This window comes from Varroa jacobsoni, unplaced genomic scaffold (assembly GCF_002532875.2).
Source record: "Varroa jacobsoni isolate VJ856 unplaced genomic scaffold, vjacob_1.0 scaffold_498, whole genome shotgun sequence".
In the NCBI taxonomy this organism is placed as follows: Eukaryota; Metazoa; Arthropoda; class Arachnida; order Mesostigmata; family Varroidae; genus Varroa; species Varroa jacobsoni.
The window spans coordinates 52,531-69,385 of record NW_019213400.1 but is presented as its reverse complement, the minus strand read 5'-3'; the positions used below and the strand labels follow the sequence as shown (position 1 = coordinate 69,385).

Below are 16,855 nucleotides of genomic sequence, written 5' to 3'. Positions count from 1 at the left end.
TAAATTACAATTTGATTAGGCCCAAAGAAGTAGACTCTCGACCCAATGTAGAGGATACTAGTCCTTCGGAAATAATGGTAAGTTTTAATCTAATGTTCAGAAGTTAAGTGTGGTAATTTTTTTTCCATTAATTCGTATATTGTGTCTCAAACAGACATTGCAATGGAGCACCTCGCAAAACAATTCTTGTCATATAACTATGAATAAAAGCTTCATCGGTGCAAAGAACTCTGATGCTTGATTCTCTTTGGCGCTTGTTGATTGGCGACAAATCAAAGGCACCACCTTACATATATATGTATGTTACGGGAGAGTACTCGAATAGATTTCCATTACATATTGTTATTCATTTTTGTTTTTAAGAAGTTACTTTTTCGCTTTCCCGTCTCGTATATGTGCATGTAATATACTCTCTCTCAATACATTGCATTGATCCTAGCTTCTAGTGCACACAGTACAACACAATTTTTGTAGGTTATTTTTTTACTGTCTACCTTCCGTGAATGTTTTCACCGATGACACTAGATTACATTTAAATGAAGTTATTGCCATATTTGTTTATACAGCTAATGCAAGATAGAGTAATATTTCTATCTACGAATTATTTTCGAATAGAGCCGAATCCGTTTCTATATGGTAAATCACAATTAAATCATGGCCGTGCTCTATAACATCCTTTAGCACAGCTAGTTACCAACGCAAACAAAGGCTCCCTTTTATATATTTTTAAAGGCAAATAAATTTTTTAGTTTAAAAAATATGCCGCATCTAGTTCCAGGTTTTAAAAAGACGCAACTTGGGTATTCAGTGCGTTTGCGCACCCCGTACAGAACTACAAATCAGAAGGTTCGAATGTCTTGGGTAGCAAACTTCGGGTGGTGAATAAGTACTAAAATTATTTTTAGCAGCGTTACATATCTGATGATCTACAAGGTGAATAGAATCTATATATAATATGGAACAGGTCCAAAAATAGTGCTTTGGTCGATCTATTTTTAGAGACAACGGATGTTGAAGGAACCCCGGTATTGTCGACCTGAAAGGGGGTCGAACGTATAAACAGCTTCTGCTTAGCTTCCATATATGATAGTATGTGAGTGAACGTATCGTTATTAGGATAGTTGAACGACCTTCCCATAACAAGAAAGGTACCTGTTACAGCATTATCGACCAACACGAACGATCTTACATCCTGTAGAATAGACCATAAAACTAGCTCTATTGAATATACAGTGCGAAGGCGAAAGATAAGGTTATACGGATGCAAGTAGGACAGAAGATCGTATGGAATACATTTTTCTAGGAGCTTTACGAACAAGATGACAACCAGAAGCTCCGTACCTCAGGTGCAATTTTGCACTTTCAAATTTACGCCTAAGTGGCTGTGAGTTATTTTTGCAACAGGTCGGCAAATTATAAATGACCAGGTTCTCGTAGTGGAGTCTTTAGTATTTCTCAAGTTTGCTGTTCGAGTAACTATCCATGCAGCTACTATACTGTGCCGTTTAGAAATAAGTAGTTAATTATATCTTTGATACTTTTTAGCAATAATCCTAAATCTTAAATAAAATATTTCTTAGTTGTTCTACCTACTTCTGTAAGAAAACAGCTTAAATTGAAGGTCTCGTGTTCGCTCAAAGAGGTACAAAACGAGGTGAACTGACGCTAAGTTATGGGCTGTTACGGTGAAGGAAGTCTTGTTGAGGGCTGTTGCGTTGCATAGATTAGTTCAGAAATTTTTAGTAAAATAGTTATAAAATCTGATTCAATTTTAATTACTAAATGTGCTACTAAACGAATTGTTTCATTTATTAAGAAGAATTGAAAGGTACAGCACTAAATAGGCGGCAACCGGCTAGTAGTCTGCCAAAGTAGCCGTGGTATATTACCCTTAGAATGACCTTTATGACGTATAGTGTCCAATAGCCAAGTTAATTTATACTCGAGCCCAGCTAGGGAGCTTCTGATACTACTCTAAGCAATATTTTTCGTCACTTATTTTCGAACAACTAAACTGGACTGAATGGTCCTTCGTAACGGTTTCTAATAAGCATGACTTAATCTAAACATTAAATTAAAACCTAAAATGCAGTTGAGCCCAAGGCTAAACTTTTCGCTGCATTAATTCCCTGGCTACGTACACCAGGTCATTCTACAGCAAACCGTTTTGTTCGGTATCACTTAACATTACGATATATATGTTTATTTCTGCTTGCCAGCCTAATTGTTAGCTCTAATTGATCATTCTCCGCCCTATAACCACGGAGTCCTTAACTAGCCAGTTTTTTTAGCGCGAACGCTTCTAGCGGCTGGCTATATATATATATATATATATAATTACTATTCAAGCTAAACTAATATAAGTTACATTTGCATCTACATGCAGGGGACTGCAACGTCTACAAAGGACGTCTGCCAAGTACTTCCTTATTTTACATCTATATGCATATTATGCCAAATAAAGACGCCAAATCATTTTCTGTACATTACTGGTATATATTTATTATATTACATGTAAAAAAGCTTGATTATTCAATGAAATCACATATACAGTCACCCTTACATACACGACTCGCATCATCACTCGGAAATCGCGAGCACTCACAGCGTTACGGCTGTAAACCGGTGCAGCTTTTACAAGAGTCACAATTTTAATACAGTCATGTTCGCCCCATTTGCACTACACCCGTCCTTTTTTAAGACTGAAAGAATAACATACGATATTTTGCTGTGATGCATTAGCTGTTGTTACTGATGTTGTTAACTGACACTGGTTTAGTCACCGGCTGCTCTTCTTTCGAACATGTCTCGTAGAACATATTCGGTATGTCCTTACCGAAGTAAACCTTGTTGTTTGCAGCAATGGCTTCATATCGGCGAAGTTCAAGATATTCCTTCGTGAGCAGTTGAGCATTGCCGGCTGCTTCGCGCTCTTTCGCGTAAAAATTCGCGTCCGCCAAAGCCTTCTGCTTCGATAGGTACATTTCGTCCTCAATGAGGCTCATCTTTTTCAACGTTTCTTGTTCTAGAAATAGTAATCGTAAATTAAATAAAATTTATTAGAAAAAACACCTCCAAAAGATAGCAAAAATGTTTAATTGCTAGACATTATCGGCCACATAGAATTTGCTAATACAATAGTTTGCCAAATAATTTAATAATTATATCAAATAACCTGGTAGCGTGACTGTAGCGAAGCAACATGCTCTACAAACAATTCATTCTACATATGGCCAGACTTCTGTGTCTTGCTTTGGTCTTTGTCACCTGTTTTAGGATATTGTTATAAGATGATTTTCATTTATATGGTAAAAAGCAATAACTTATGAAAATCTCCATAAATGTATCTTAAAAGTAATTGTAGAGTATATTTAACTGAAATAGAAAAACAGAAGAAGTGCGGTTAGTGCAGCCTACCATAGTGTAGCGACTCACCTGAAATTTTCTGTTCGTGCTGAATTTTAGCCACTTGAGCATTTTTTTCAGCCTCAATAATTGCTTTTTTTCGTTCTGTCTCAGCATCTTTTTCGACGACCTTTTGACGCTGTACCGAGATCAGAAGCTTTGTCTTCTCAGCTTCCATTGCCTCATAATCGCGGCGAATCGTCTCAGGGATCTTTGGCTTTGTTACTCGCACAGCCTGAACATACAAGCCCGGAGCTAATATTGTCAAGTCACGCTGAAGCGCCGTTTTAAGATTTTCATCAATCTGAAAGTAACAAAAAACAATGTAGAAGATTATAAGTGTGTTTAGACCACACTCCCAGCACTTTCAAACCGTTTCCTTCATATCGTGTGCTTATGATGAATACCACATTAGTGTAGCAATTTTATATATCAGGTTATCACAAAAGAACATGGCAAACTCTGAATTTGATTAACTTTCAAACTGTGCGCTGCTACCGAAATTTGGCTGCTAAATATTCCAGTCTTCTAGAAGCTTATGAGTAAAAACTGAGTTTACTCCAGGAGAAATGCGTAAAAAAAGAAAATATCTCAGTTTTGGAAAATATCTAAGTCGTCAAATTTTTATTGCTCAGTGACCACAGAGCTATCCAAATTCGTTGAAGACTGGTGAAACATCTGGCAGGGAAGCAATAAGCAGAAGTATGTGAATGATGGAACCGTTCCAAAAATGGTGATTGAAAAGTTGAAGATCAGCGGAGAAGTCACTAGATGTCAAATTAGAAGGACAAAATACATAGCCGCTTTTCACGAACCTAGAGCTTTGAGTCCAAGGTCTCTGTCTGCCAAGACGGACATTCCACAAATAACATTTTACAGCATTAGAACTCAAATACCGAAAATGCGGAAGCTGAGTAAAAGAAATTGACTCCGGGCTGGTTGAAAATGTGTGCAGTGTTTTTCACGTGCAATTCGCGGAACTCTAATCATAATGAAATCTGCCTGATTTCATTCTACGATCAGCCGGAAAGGGACCAAGTGAGAGAATGGCGTCACTCCTAAAAAATTGAGTTCGATGGCAGCGTCGATTAGATGGTTAGTCAGGTGATGATAGTATCTACAACGGAGATTAGGAGCATCTGCTCCTATGACATATTCGCCGAAAATAAGCAATAAGTACAGCTCGCTATCCCGCGTTCCTCCAAAAATTTACGGACTATTGGCAATCAAAAGTACTGGTTATCTAACAATAATGCCTGATCTTATCGCCAAGCCTCGATCACTTCTTTAATTAAGCAAAAGAATATGCAAATCTGGCTACAACCTGCTTATTCTCTCAATCTAAGTTCAGGGTTTTCCTCGCCCTAAAAAAGTAACTACTAAACAAATCTACCTTACTAATAATTTACTTTCACATAGAGAAGCCATAGATAGAGAAGTTACACATGGGAATGCGAATGGTAGGTAAAAAGATAACTAGAAGCTATTAAAGCACTGGAACAATTGTGTAAAAGATAAAAGAGAGTACGAAAAATAAAAAATCATTCTCGTACAACTAGTTCAAAAGGTATTTACTACGAGATCTCTAAAGTATCTTCGATCCTTTACGGTTGTCAACAGGGCTCAAAACCGTCGAAAGCTAACCATTTAGTACATATATTAACTACACGTTTAGTTCAAAAGCTTTAAAAACTCAATCCAATACTTTTTGACGAGTAAATAAATATACATATTATACATTTTGATTGTAGATTTCATCTGAACACTAAGTACTGTAGTGAAAACGACATCTCTTGAAAAGATAGTTCTTGTGAGAAAAATAAAACCTTCGCATAGATTCTGACAAAAATGAGGAGTACTACATTCTTTTTTGAGAGGTTCTCCCAACCACACTTGAAGATTTAAAAAACATGTGAATGCAAATACTCGTTGGTTTTTCGAGCTCTATATAACTGGCACAGACTTGGGTCTTAAAAAAACTATTCTTCTAAAAAAAAGTCTTCTTCTAAAAAACAATTGCGAATTTCTGCAAACACCGGGGTCTCCACATTTCTTTCTAGCTTCGTTTCTCGAATGCAATATTTACATCAAGTGTTCAAAGCTAGAATCAGTTTCATTTTGAGATATCAAAATACCCAAAAAACGCAGCGGGTAAGCGATATCACGCCTCTCGCTTATCTGCAATGGAAACACGACATAAGTGACACAGGGGAGAGGAGGACGTGTAGACCTTACGATGATAAAAAAATAATGCTGAATTTGAATGAGGGTAGTTGAAAGATCGGAACAAGGTAGTGGACTCACTGAAATAATGTAATCGAATTGCTGAAAAAAAAAAGTGGGATAAAACAGTAGAACCCCCTGCTGAGTTTACTGAAATTACTGATGGGAAAACTGTAACAAGAAGACTCCAATACCGAAAAGGATATAAGGAGGCGTGAATCGCGCTTGCTACGTACGTACAGTACGGATCGCATACGAAAAAGGGGTGAAAAGGTGCATGAGCCTCGTGTTTCTAGCTTAAAAAAATGGGCATATGTTGTAAGTGCTTGGTGCTCCTATGTATCATAAAGGTGAATGGTGAAACCTAGTGGGTAGCGATATAGTACGTAGACATCCAAAGCTAATAGCTCAAGTAGAAACTTCGGACTCAACAATGAACTTGGCCGTAAGATTTTCATCTTATAATCTAAAATATACTTCGCTGCATACTAAATACGACTGCAAAACACCTTGTTATGCATTACATAATAAAAGGTAAGATCATATATCAGTTATAAACACAGCGTCATTCCAACGTTCATATATATTGGTATCATTGCTCAACAAATCATAACAGACGTAGTAAATATAAACACTTGGGTTTATTTGTATATAGAGGCCTTATCTGTCCTTACCTGATCGAACAGATCAATGTACACTTCCTGTAGGTTATGCCGCGAACAAAATTGGTTAAGCTCGTGGTGCACTTTATTGAAGATTAACGTCTTGTCGTAATCAGCTGTGTAGTTCCGCACAATCTCGTAGACGCTGTCGCGTGCTAAAACGTTAACTACTTCGATGCGGTCAAAGTAGATCATGACGCCTCCCGAAGTTCCGCAAGGGACATTTTTCACTTCGTCCGTTTGCATCGTAATTTGAATTGAACGATACGTTGTTATCAACGGTATCATCAGGTGATAGCCAGGATTTGACGTTGTCTTCAACAATGCCCCCCCCCTAAAACAGAGTGTTGTGCACGATTAAAGGTTAGATCGAAGGAAGATTAATTGGTATATATGTAATTGTAACACATTATCAGCAACAAATTGGAAGATATTAGTGGTATAATCAAATAATGTTAACACGTTCACTAATTCATATCTCATATGGGATCTAAGGAATCTGTTTGTAAAGTGCATGATAATGATCACGTAAGGAGTTAAGGTTAAGTACGGGCTAAGTAGTGCTAACAACTTTTAATTTTAAATCCATAACAAATATTAACTCGGTAACATAGGCGTAATATAGGTAATATCCTTTTTAACAATGAAACTGATTTTGGTTGCTCATTAGACAGATAGAGGCTTGAAAAAACAACTAGTATCTCTTAAGTATTTAAAAAATTCTAAGTCAATTTTCTGTTGAAAAATTCAGAAAAAAAACAGTAATTGTGAAGAAAAAATACACCTTTATAGTGTATATGTATGTTTATAATATAAGTGTATCCTTGGGCACAGGGTAACGTTATTTCCCAAATGTCTCCGCCTTGAGGTCGGTATTAATAAATGATGCAGTTCGTAACAGTGAGCTTGCCTAATCTGTAATGCAAAATGTGTCGGTAGTCTAAGTATTCTGCCGACTAAATAGGCAACAAATGCATATAGCCGTTTGAGGGGTATCAAGGCCAAATGCGGCGGTTTACATGTTAAACAGAACGTTAAGGAATCTGTTTTGTGCACTCGACAAATTTCCGCATTTTTTCGACCCATTAAGGTATATAATTAATATAATATTATTAGTGCATCGCAATTATTGCTGCACAAAAAGGCTGTTAAACAAAACTGCGCGATGTGTGAGTTGTTTTTTAAATTATCAAGACCGCATAAAATATAAGAAACGTCGCGGACATTGCCGTTGAGCTGAGTCACCCATCTGTGCAGCATTCAGCGAACCAATAGCTTGGCATGACAGCACCTTACGACAATGTCTGAATCGACCGTAACTGTGTGCCACGTCATGGATACTAAATTCTGCGTAAAAATAACAATATTTGACATTCTAAGCAAATAGGCCATAGCAATAATATGAAAATATTTTGGTGAAAACTTGCACAGGTTTCTGCTTCAAAATGCACACTTCTCTCGGGTGTGCTTGTTTATCTTATGTAGGTACCAGGTATTGCCGTTTTTGTGTGTACAATGACCTAGGGCTATACATCATATGATAAACGCCTCTTGTGCCATAGAGGGTTCAAAAATTGACGTCAGCCCTGCAAGCGCTTTTGTCTTCAGTTGCGTATCAGGTTTAAACAGTATGATCCTTCCTATTTCTAGTGATATGAAAACAATTGTCTTTGTAAAATGTAAAAATAAATCCGCCTTCAGCTGTGGCGAAAGCTGAGAACACAGTTGTGTTCTATTCATAGGCTTCAGAAAAATTATTGCACCAAAAATTTTACGTATTTCCTAAGTTTTAACGGCTTAATAAACCTTACAACATCAATCATAACCATAGAACATATAGACTACAATTCCAATTTATATTATTAAAACAGTATTGTTCTTTTTTATAGCTAGATGGCTTTGAAGTCATGTGTCTCCCGTAGTACGAATCGCGTTAACTCGACGTTGAAGCCAACTGAAAGCTGAGAGTAGCAGATAGGCTAAAATCGTGGGTATACTTACAACTCTTAGGATAGAGCCTTTGAAGAGGAATGGAACTCATACAAATGCATTGTTGTAATTTACAACTTCAATACAATAAAAACAAATGCCGCCCAAATTATGCCGTTTATAACTAAGGGGCGTCGCTCGAAAAAACGGTCCAAAGATGGTTTTGACGCTTTTGTTCTAGGAATTTCTATGTAGAGGATGCTCCTCGTACTAATCAACCAATTACGGTAAAAGTTATTGATGATATGAAATTATTTTGTAAGCTGAGCAAGACTGAGGTATCCGAGTTGCTATAATATCGACAAGGAACTAAACATCCATAGTCAAACTGTTCTGAAGAAACCTAGCTGCAAAAGGAAGCTCGATGTTTGGGTGCCGCATGAATTGTCGCTAAATCTATGGAAGCGCAATAAAATGAAGATATTTCTAGACCTGTTGATCACGTGTGGTGAAAAGGGAACCATGATCGGCAATAACGCACAAATAAAAAAAGGTTCTCCACAATCTATGACAAAGCCCAAACTAACGCCGAAAATAGTGATGCTACATGTTTGAAGAACTGGAAAGGAATCGTGTATGACACCTGGCAAACCAATTAACTCGGACTTTTACTGTCAATAGCTAATAAGACTACAAACCACTTAAAAAAATCGACCAGGACGAATGAACAAAAAAAAGGCGTCGTCTCCCACTGGGACAATATCCGACCGCATACATCGTAAGATACTAAGTAAAAATTGGGAGAACATGGATGGGAATCTGCCGGATAGCCCAGATCTGGCACAACCGACTGCAATTTGTTTCTGCAGAACTCCTTTAATTGTTTTAAGCTACTTTCAATGGCCAAATGCAAAAATCAGTTATCAATTTTTCGCCCAGAAGTCGCGGAAATACGGTGATGGTTTAGAAGATGTTACTAGAAAGTTTGACAAATATCAAAATGGCATTTATTTAGTTTTGTAATATTATACTAAAAATGTTTGCTTCAAATTTAAGTTAAAGACGGTCAACACTTTTTCGATAGCCTATTTAAAACTGGCTTATGTGACGGATCATGGTTCACGCGCTTCGCGGATTATCAGGAAGCGTTCTTAAAAAGCAAAGCACAATTCATGCCTTGCATTGAGCTGGGTTCATAAATACCGCTATTCGCTACAATTCGGCTATCTATATCACGCTGAACAAAACATTGGCCAGTTGCTTACGATAGGCGTACGCCCACTTTTATTTCCCCATTTCCCGCATTCTTATTGGGAGAATTCTCGTGATACGCAAGCTACCTATGGGGTAAACATGCACACTCTGTCGCATTTTGCGTCAGGTAGAGTCCTGAGACGTCCTGGCGCACAGACAGTTTAGAAGTCGTGGACCTAGCGAGATGGTAAGATGTGCTATACGCCACATATTTCTGTGTTCTATTTTCAGCCAACCGTCATTCCCTAGCAAAACCGCCAGTTGCCGGTGGTGGTCGACGGGTCTTATAAAGTTCTATATTCATCTTCCACACTTTCATAGGATTAAAATAGGGAAAAATACAATTAATTTACACTGTCACGGTTCTCGTATTTTCTTATGTAACAGAAACTCCTACAGCCACGTGCGCTTATCAGCCTTGTCTCCATGCCACTTCTATGTTAAGTTGTCGACCCTCAACTTGTTGGTCTAGATAACGGATTGTGTTAAGAAGAACCTGTAGTAGACGCCGATGTGTCCCTCTTCTATCCGATGCAACGATATGGACATGGTGCACACAAGGGCCCCAAGGGCCGCCAAGAGGGCCCGGGCGTCCACAGGCATCACTGCGTTTTCTCGCTCGCAAGTCACTGAACACTTCGTCAACCATCAGACGATCTCCGGTCCACACTATCATAACCACTAGCCACCCTGAAAAGGTACAGCAAATCAGCTGCGCCTATTATGCGGATATGACAATCTGGCGGAAGAAGGATAGTGCGGAACTGCTAAGGGATAAGGCTGACCGCACCATATAATGGCGCAAAAGCCGTCTGTTTATGATTGTTTGAGATTCGCTGGTGAGAGACAAGCGTCGTTTTCGCTCTTGAGGTTGTAACTTTGTGTTGACTATCCCTATCTTGCGGATTAACTAGAGTCGAGTTTCAAGGATGGCGTGGCCTCGAATACAGGTTTGACAGTTTCTATACATATTTCCATCTAAATTACAATTAGTACCCGGCAGTATAAAAACATGATTACTCGTAGAAACACCAATCAATGGTATTTGAGATATTTCGTTATGGAATAGATTTTGGACAAATATGTCATTTATCAATCACTAAATGATAATATGCAACATACTCCGATTTCTGAATCCTACGAGGGCCTACGAGTTAAGCCGATGCGTATTATCATTCAGGTCTCAATTTGCGTTGTCATTCAGTCAATTATCACTCGTTTGTATCAAATGTAACAATCCTCAGAAAGCTATTCAAAAAATGACCATAGCTGGAAACAGACTAGAAGCAAAAATAATTTTTTTATGAGATAGGCTATCGAAAATATACTGGTTATGATGTAATGTAAACAAAAATTTCATCGCAAACCATACTTTGTATGTCCATTGTGCCGATAATCAAAGCAACAGAAAAATATGCAAAAAAGGGAAACGTTAAGTACTTTGAATTAACAAATCTCGCCATGACATGCTCTAGGCTGCATTTACTAAAAGGCTAATCTTCAATTTAGTATTTGGCCCAGGATAAACGCCGATTTCTAAGCCGTAGCTATATTTATAATAATTTGTGTCAAATATATATATATATATATATATATAATAAGTAATTATATAATAATAGCAGTAAGTCATTATATGTTGAACTCTCAACAAAAATAGAAACATCATCTTGTAACGTGAAAATAAGGTTGATTAACCAATAGTTTGCTAGGCCCTAAACCGTGTTACCAAACCCCGAACAGTCAGCGGGTTGAATTTGTGGACTATTATATAATCTGTTAAACACTTTTGTGGTTTCAGAAACTGCAATGGGTGTCAGAATCGGTGCTCAGACCGGATCAAACGCTGCTTATGTCCATGACGTCTATGCTGTGGGTCGATTTTTTCTGGAACGAATCGTCAGACCATGGCTTTATCCGGATTTCCTATACCTGATGACACAAGAAGGCAGAGCATTTGACCGCCATGTTAAAGGAATACACGCCTTTACCAAAGGGTTTGTATAGGCGGGAAGCCATTTGACATTAACGGTCTGTTCGAATCTGTCAATTATTGGCCCAAAAAGATAAAAATTAGAACCATAATAGATGAAACATTTCTGTGAAATAATAATATCGTGCAGTGATGAAACTAGATGGCTAAGGCAGTTAAGTCTCAAAAGACTGAACGGTCGTGGTTGCACTGATGGGCCTTCTGTAGCGTTGGGGACTTTCTAAAAAATATAGGAAGCCCTCGTAAGGCGAGAAGGATATAGGTGGCAGCTATCTTCGCCTTTTAAGTTGCTCTTTAAGTGAAGATGCTACTGTTTTGGCTTTTGGACGCGGCCAACTTTTATACTTGTTAACGGCAACATTGGTCAGCAAGTATACTGCTCTAAAAACCAGAAAACAACCCCATGAAAGAGTCGTTTAGTAATCTGAGCATGATTTTTTTCAACTCACAGCATCAAAAATTAGATAAGCGTGAAATTTTATATTGTTTTAACATTATGATTATCCCAGGAGATGCAGTGGACGTTAAGTGAGAATAGATTATTGATGCGCTTAACCCTTGTAATGCTGCAGGACCTATTTACTACACCGAAGGAAGTTCCTCATGTAGCCAAATCTTAATATCTATTCAAATAATCTAGGAGCAAAATCACTCGAAATTTGCAAGTATAAGTAAGAATTTAAGTAAGTGATATATGGTAGCTAACTAACCCTAAGGTAAAACCTTTTAGTTTTACTGGAGTTGTACTGAACGTAATTATTCCACAATAGGACTAATTACGTATTTCTAGGTTGATTCATTTATCTGCTTTACTTGTCGTTTGAGTTCATATAGTTGTAGTGATGAGAAGGTTTGCGTTCTGATCAATGTCTGTTTCTTGCACGAATGCACCTGTAATTGACTACTGCTATCTAGCGTAATCAGAGAAAGGAAAGCGAAGAAACTTCTAGATCGGAGTGTGGGCGGTTCGGACTTCAAAAAACGTTTAGCTTTCCTAGACCTACTTTTGGACGAACACCTAAAAAATCCGCAACTTTTGCCAGAAGAAGATATTCGCGAGGAAGTGGATACGTTCATGTTCGAGGTACGTTCGTTGTTGTGCCATCCCTCCGGGTGTCAATGCACCAGTGTCCTTTCTAATAGGTGTCAAAAATAACTTAATTAAAGCACCTGCTGATTCTGAATTATCTTCTAATCTATAAAAAAAAAACAATTTATGCAAATATAAATTTCGTTTTACAATGTTACACTACGACATACACCTGAACATCGGACTAACCGTTTCGAAAATGTATCATTTCATGGCTTTATTTTTTCAACCAACAATTAAATTACCTGCGAATTCTGACTTAAACTACAAAGAACTTAGAACAGTGTCATTTTTCGGCCAGATATGTATATACACATGTATATGTGGTAACGAAATCGTTAAATAGGGTACGCTATCACTGGTTGATTTTCGGAGTGTAGCCGGCCTTACGAAATGCATGTGGAAAAGGCCTCTTTACTAAGTAGTATTGTTTATTTTTTGCCTTTTGTTTAGAAGTAGCATCTTAATCACTGTAATACGGGGGGCCCTGTTGTTCTGTTCAATACTGTAAGACGCGTGGAAAAATATTGTCTACTCCACTTTTGACAAGTGTGGGTCTGCTAAGCTCTTCTCCTTATCTAGTACTAAATATTATGCGTCGCTTGGTTATGTAAAGTGGAAAATTATTTAAACTATTTATTAATATTTAAAAAAAATAAGAACAAAAAAAATAAATAATAATTAACATTAAATAATCATGCGGGTGTTTATCAGACTGATGAGAAGAACAACACATTTGAGTAATCTTGTTTTTTTGAAATAATGACATACGATTTTGTATCAAGTATATATCGTTGTGTCGTTAGGTAACGATTTGTTCGGCTGGATCCTTCAAGTTTGGTTTTGAATGTCCGTTAGATAAATATGTAATGATGCATTCATTCACACTTGGTCCTTTATGTTGTTTGCGTCGGAATGTAACTATTTAGGGTCATGATACAACAGCGATGGCTTTATCCTGGACTATTTTTCTTCTTGGCCACAATCCCGAAGCACAGCGCAAGTGTCAGGAAGAACTGGATCTCATTTTCACCAAAGACGGACACACGGGTAACAATAAGAACGATGAGGACAGACGGCCTGCGACCGTGGATGATTTACGTGAGATGAAATATCTCGAATGTTGTATTAAGGAAGCTTTGCGTCTTTTTCCTTCTGTACCGATTATTGGACGAGAAGTTCATACGACTTTCGATGTCAGTAAGTGTATCTCAAACAGAATGCCACTTGAATTTCGTTACAGTTCTAAGTTTGTTGGTGTCCTGAACAAGGAGTACTTCTAAGCGCCTTAAGAGCTGAAGACATTTCATAAGATTACTATGACAAGGATAATATAATTTTTGTGATGCTCATTGATAATATCTCATTTCAGCCTAGAAATATATTTTGTTTCATAATAAGTATGCCTATGTAAGCGAAACACTCAAATGCAGTATAAGTTAGCAACAGTAGCTTATACATTTGGACTTACTAGTTACGATCACTGTTGAATCTATGAAAATTCGTCGACACCATGCCAAATAGCCCTGTTGACGGCCCAAGCACATAATGAGTTTTTGTGAGTACGGCCAAAATTGTGTTTAGTATCTAGGCATTTAGTAGCAGATTTAAAAAAAAGGCTCGAGAATTTATACAAAGGCTGATTAACTGTTTCTCGCTTAATTGAACGTATGCACCTCCACGACAACTTTTACTCCACCATTTTTCAATTACAGTCCATTTGCGCTGCGTAATAACAAAAGTATAGTATTACACAGCAACGTACAAGGTAGCGTGTTCAGAGAATTGGAGAAAACTTTGGCAGGTGGTTTCCCCTAATCAGAATGCGTTCGTTTCGCACTCCTTGGCGTTTTTAAACCTTGTATTTTCAGGACCTTTGCCCTGCTATCAGCCTTTTTTTTATATAAGCTTATTTTAGTAAACCTTTAATGAATTGACATCTTCCAGTATCACGTCTCACATGCTTGTCATCAAAAAGTTACTTGGAGATTAAAGAAAGAATATTACGAAAGTGATTAGTAAGTGGTTTAGGTCCCAAATGGAAGCTGTAATTGCGGCGAATGGTGGCTATGTTGACATTAGGATTGATATTTCAACTATATGCAAAACCCTGCTAAATATGTTTTTTTTTTTGAAACAGTCTCAGAAACAAAGCATAGGGAAGAATGTCAATTTAGACTCGCCACTATCGCAAAAGCTGGTTGGCGTTCGTTCAACGCTTACCAAAATAATTTTTTACAATAATCTTCGCCGAAGTAAAAATTTTAAAAAATTTTTACTTTGGCGAAAGTTTTTTTATCTGTTTACTTCGTAGCATTCTCTAATTCAAACTATTTTATACCGATCTTTCAAATATACAAGATATTTTTTAAGATCATTTTGATATTCGATTTTGCACCTCTGGTGTAATCAAATAATTAAGATGTGATCCCGAACTATTACTAAATTTATACACGTAAAATTCTATAGTTTTTAAATCCGAAAGCAGCAGCACAATGTCTTAATGACTGCAAAGGAGCCGTCTCAGGCCTTTGATGTACATATTGTGGATAGATTCACGAATCTTTGCTTTTTCACACTTGATCTCAGTGGAAAGATATGCAGAGTATGTGAAATTGCCTAATAGATATAGAGGGGATTCATTTAATCAGGCAGAAGGCTTTGATGTACTTAAAATTGATGGAAAATTTAGGTTTTGAGATGTTTCGGAAGAAATTTTGGCATAACCCCATCTACCGCCTTGAAATATCCAGAACGTGTAGCAGATTTTATACGTAAAACACAAGGCATACCAATTAGAAATCAGGAGTTACGTGCAAATATATATAGCCTATACGTCAAGCCCTTGATGATATATGCAGAATTAAAGAACTTATGAAAATGATATGTTATATCGTTATGTATTTTAAACCTGTAACAAGCTCCCTTATGCAAAATTTAAGCTTGGGGACGTACTGAATGTTCCAAATGTGTTTTTATTACGCTCGTTTCCTTCTATTTATTTGTAGTATTGATATAATTTATGATGCAAAATTGAACGTTTTCAGGTAACTATCGGATACCCCTTGGAAGCGTAGTATTGGTGTTTTCTTATGCTCTTCATCGGGACAGCGCAACGTTTCCTAAACCAGAGGAGTTCGTACCCGAGCGATTTCTTCCTGAGAATATGACTGGCAGACACCCGTTTGCCTATATTCCGTTCTCAGCAGGACCTAGAAATTGTATAGGTGAGCAAGTTAGAAGATTTACTGTAAAGATACCAAAGAATATATTCGTTACAAATTCGTTATTTATAAGAAGCGAGATCTCTCATTTTAATTGGCAATAGTGACTTTACTTGATTCATTAACTCAGCGAAGCAAAATCAAAACTATTATGTGAGAAGGAAAACTAATAATAAGAACAAATATGCATTTTATGCATATCATTTAGCTTTGAGAATTATTATGAATGTAATGCAAAAAAATAATATATAAACATTAGTACTATAATATAGTACTAATGTTTATATATTTTTTATGTTGATAGATATATATATAGGTATTCTCGTCATTAGCTAGCGACTGTTCCTTCTGCAACGTAAGACCAGATTACGATGGCATAATTATAAACCGCAGAACAGTTTAAAAACTGTTCTGCTGGGAAAAATCGGTGTAGAGCAAATCGTGCTCGCATAACCAGTATCTTTAGAATAGTACGTTCAAAAGGGCAGTCACGTTGATAAGAATATATTCAAAGTAAACGTCTAACTCGACCAAAAAACAATTGTTCCAGCTTTTAACTATGTGTGTAAATACTCATTATTAGACTATCATCTTAGTATATCTACCCTTGTGACATACGGCGTACGAGCAACCTTGTGGTCGAGCTATCAGTTTATTTAAGCTGATATACAAAACATCGGTGGTTAGATACCGGGAATGGAACGTTTTTTCCAAATACGTACGTAAGCCGCGCTGTCTCAGTTCGAGTTTTATGCAGCTAACATTATTTACTGCTTGAGTTGATAGATCCGTGTGTATGAGTTGTCCAAAAAATCGTGCCGGATTAAAAGGCATATTTATATTTCTTGTTATACCTACTTATGACTAGTGACAATTATGCATTTGCCATACCCGTTGGTTTCGGCTATATTCGAAAGTTCACTCCATGCCTAATTAAGGATCCCTAGCAATATATATATGTAAAAGTTCTTAATAATGACCAATATTTTCAGAGATTTGAGATGTATTTTCCTTGATTCCTAGTACGGCCGCCTAGGACATACATAATGCATCGACCGAATGCCATCGTGGTATATGT

The 16,855-nt window shown here is 37.2% G+C and overlaps 2 protein-coding genes across 3 annotated transcripts in view; one reads left to right on the top strand and one right to left on the bottom strand.

Moving 5' to 3' along the window:
* The window catches only part of LOC111260960 (cytochrome P450 4V2), a 183,811-nt gene that overhangs the window by 165,401 nt on the left and 1,555 nt on the right, over window positions 1–16,855 (top strand). For both annotated transcript variants that reach the window (XM_022834090.2, XM_022834088.2), the window contains 4 exons: window positions 11,272–11,467; window positions 12,379–12,547; window positions 13,483–13,753; window positions 15,601–15,780. In XM_022834090.2, the coding sequence (XP_022689825.1) occupies window positions 11,272–11,467; window positions 12,379–12,547; window positions 13,483–13,753; window positions 15,601–15,780 (816 nt within the window). The remainder of the gene's footprint in view (window positions 1–11,271; window positions 11,468–12,378; window positions 12,548–13,482; window positions 13,754–15,600; window positions 15,781–16,855) is intronic.
* On the bottom strand, window positions 2,476–10,204 carry LOC111260963 (erlin-1). Its single transcript, XM_022834092.2, has 4 exons — window positions 9,970–10,204; window positions 6,303–6,624; window positions 3,436–3,709; window positions 2,476–3,025 (listed from the first exon to the last, which is right to left on the bottom strand). Exons 1-4 carry the CDS (start codon window positions 10,074–10,076, stop codon window positions 2,739–2,741), a joined length of 990 nt encoding a protein of 329 aa, XP_022689827.1. The 5' UTR covers window positions 10,077–10,204; the 3' UTR covers window positions 2,476–2,738.

Bases quoted from the DNA above. Each gene is read 5' to 3' on its own strand.
- LOC111260963 (XM_022834092.2), bottom strand. From the start codon at position 10,076: ATGCCTGTGGACGCCCGGGCCCTCTTGGCGGCCCTTGGGGCCCTTGTG. The intron at 6,625-9,969 runs GTTCTTCTTAAC...ACTCTGTTTTAG, and splicing joins CACATCGGCGTCTACTACAG to GGGGGGGGCATTGTTGAAGA. The intron at 3,710-6,302 runs GTAAGGACAGAT...TGTTACTTTCAG, and splicing joins ACATTGATCTGTTCGATCAG to ATTGATGAAAATCTTAAAAC.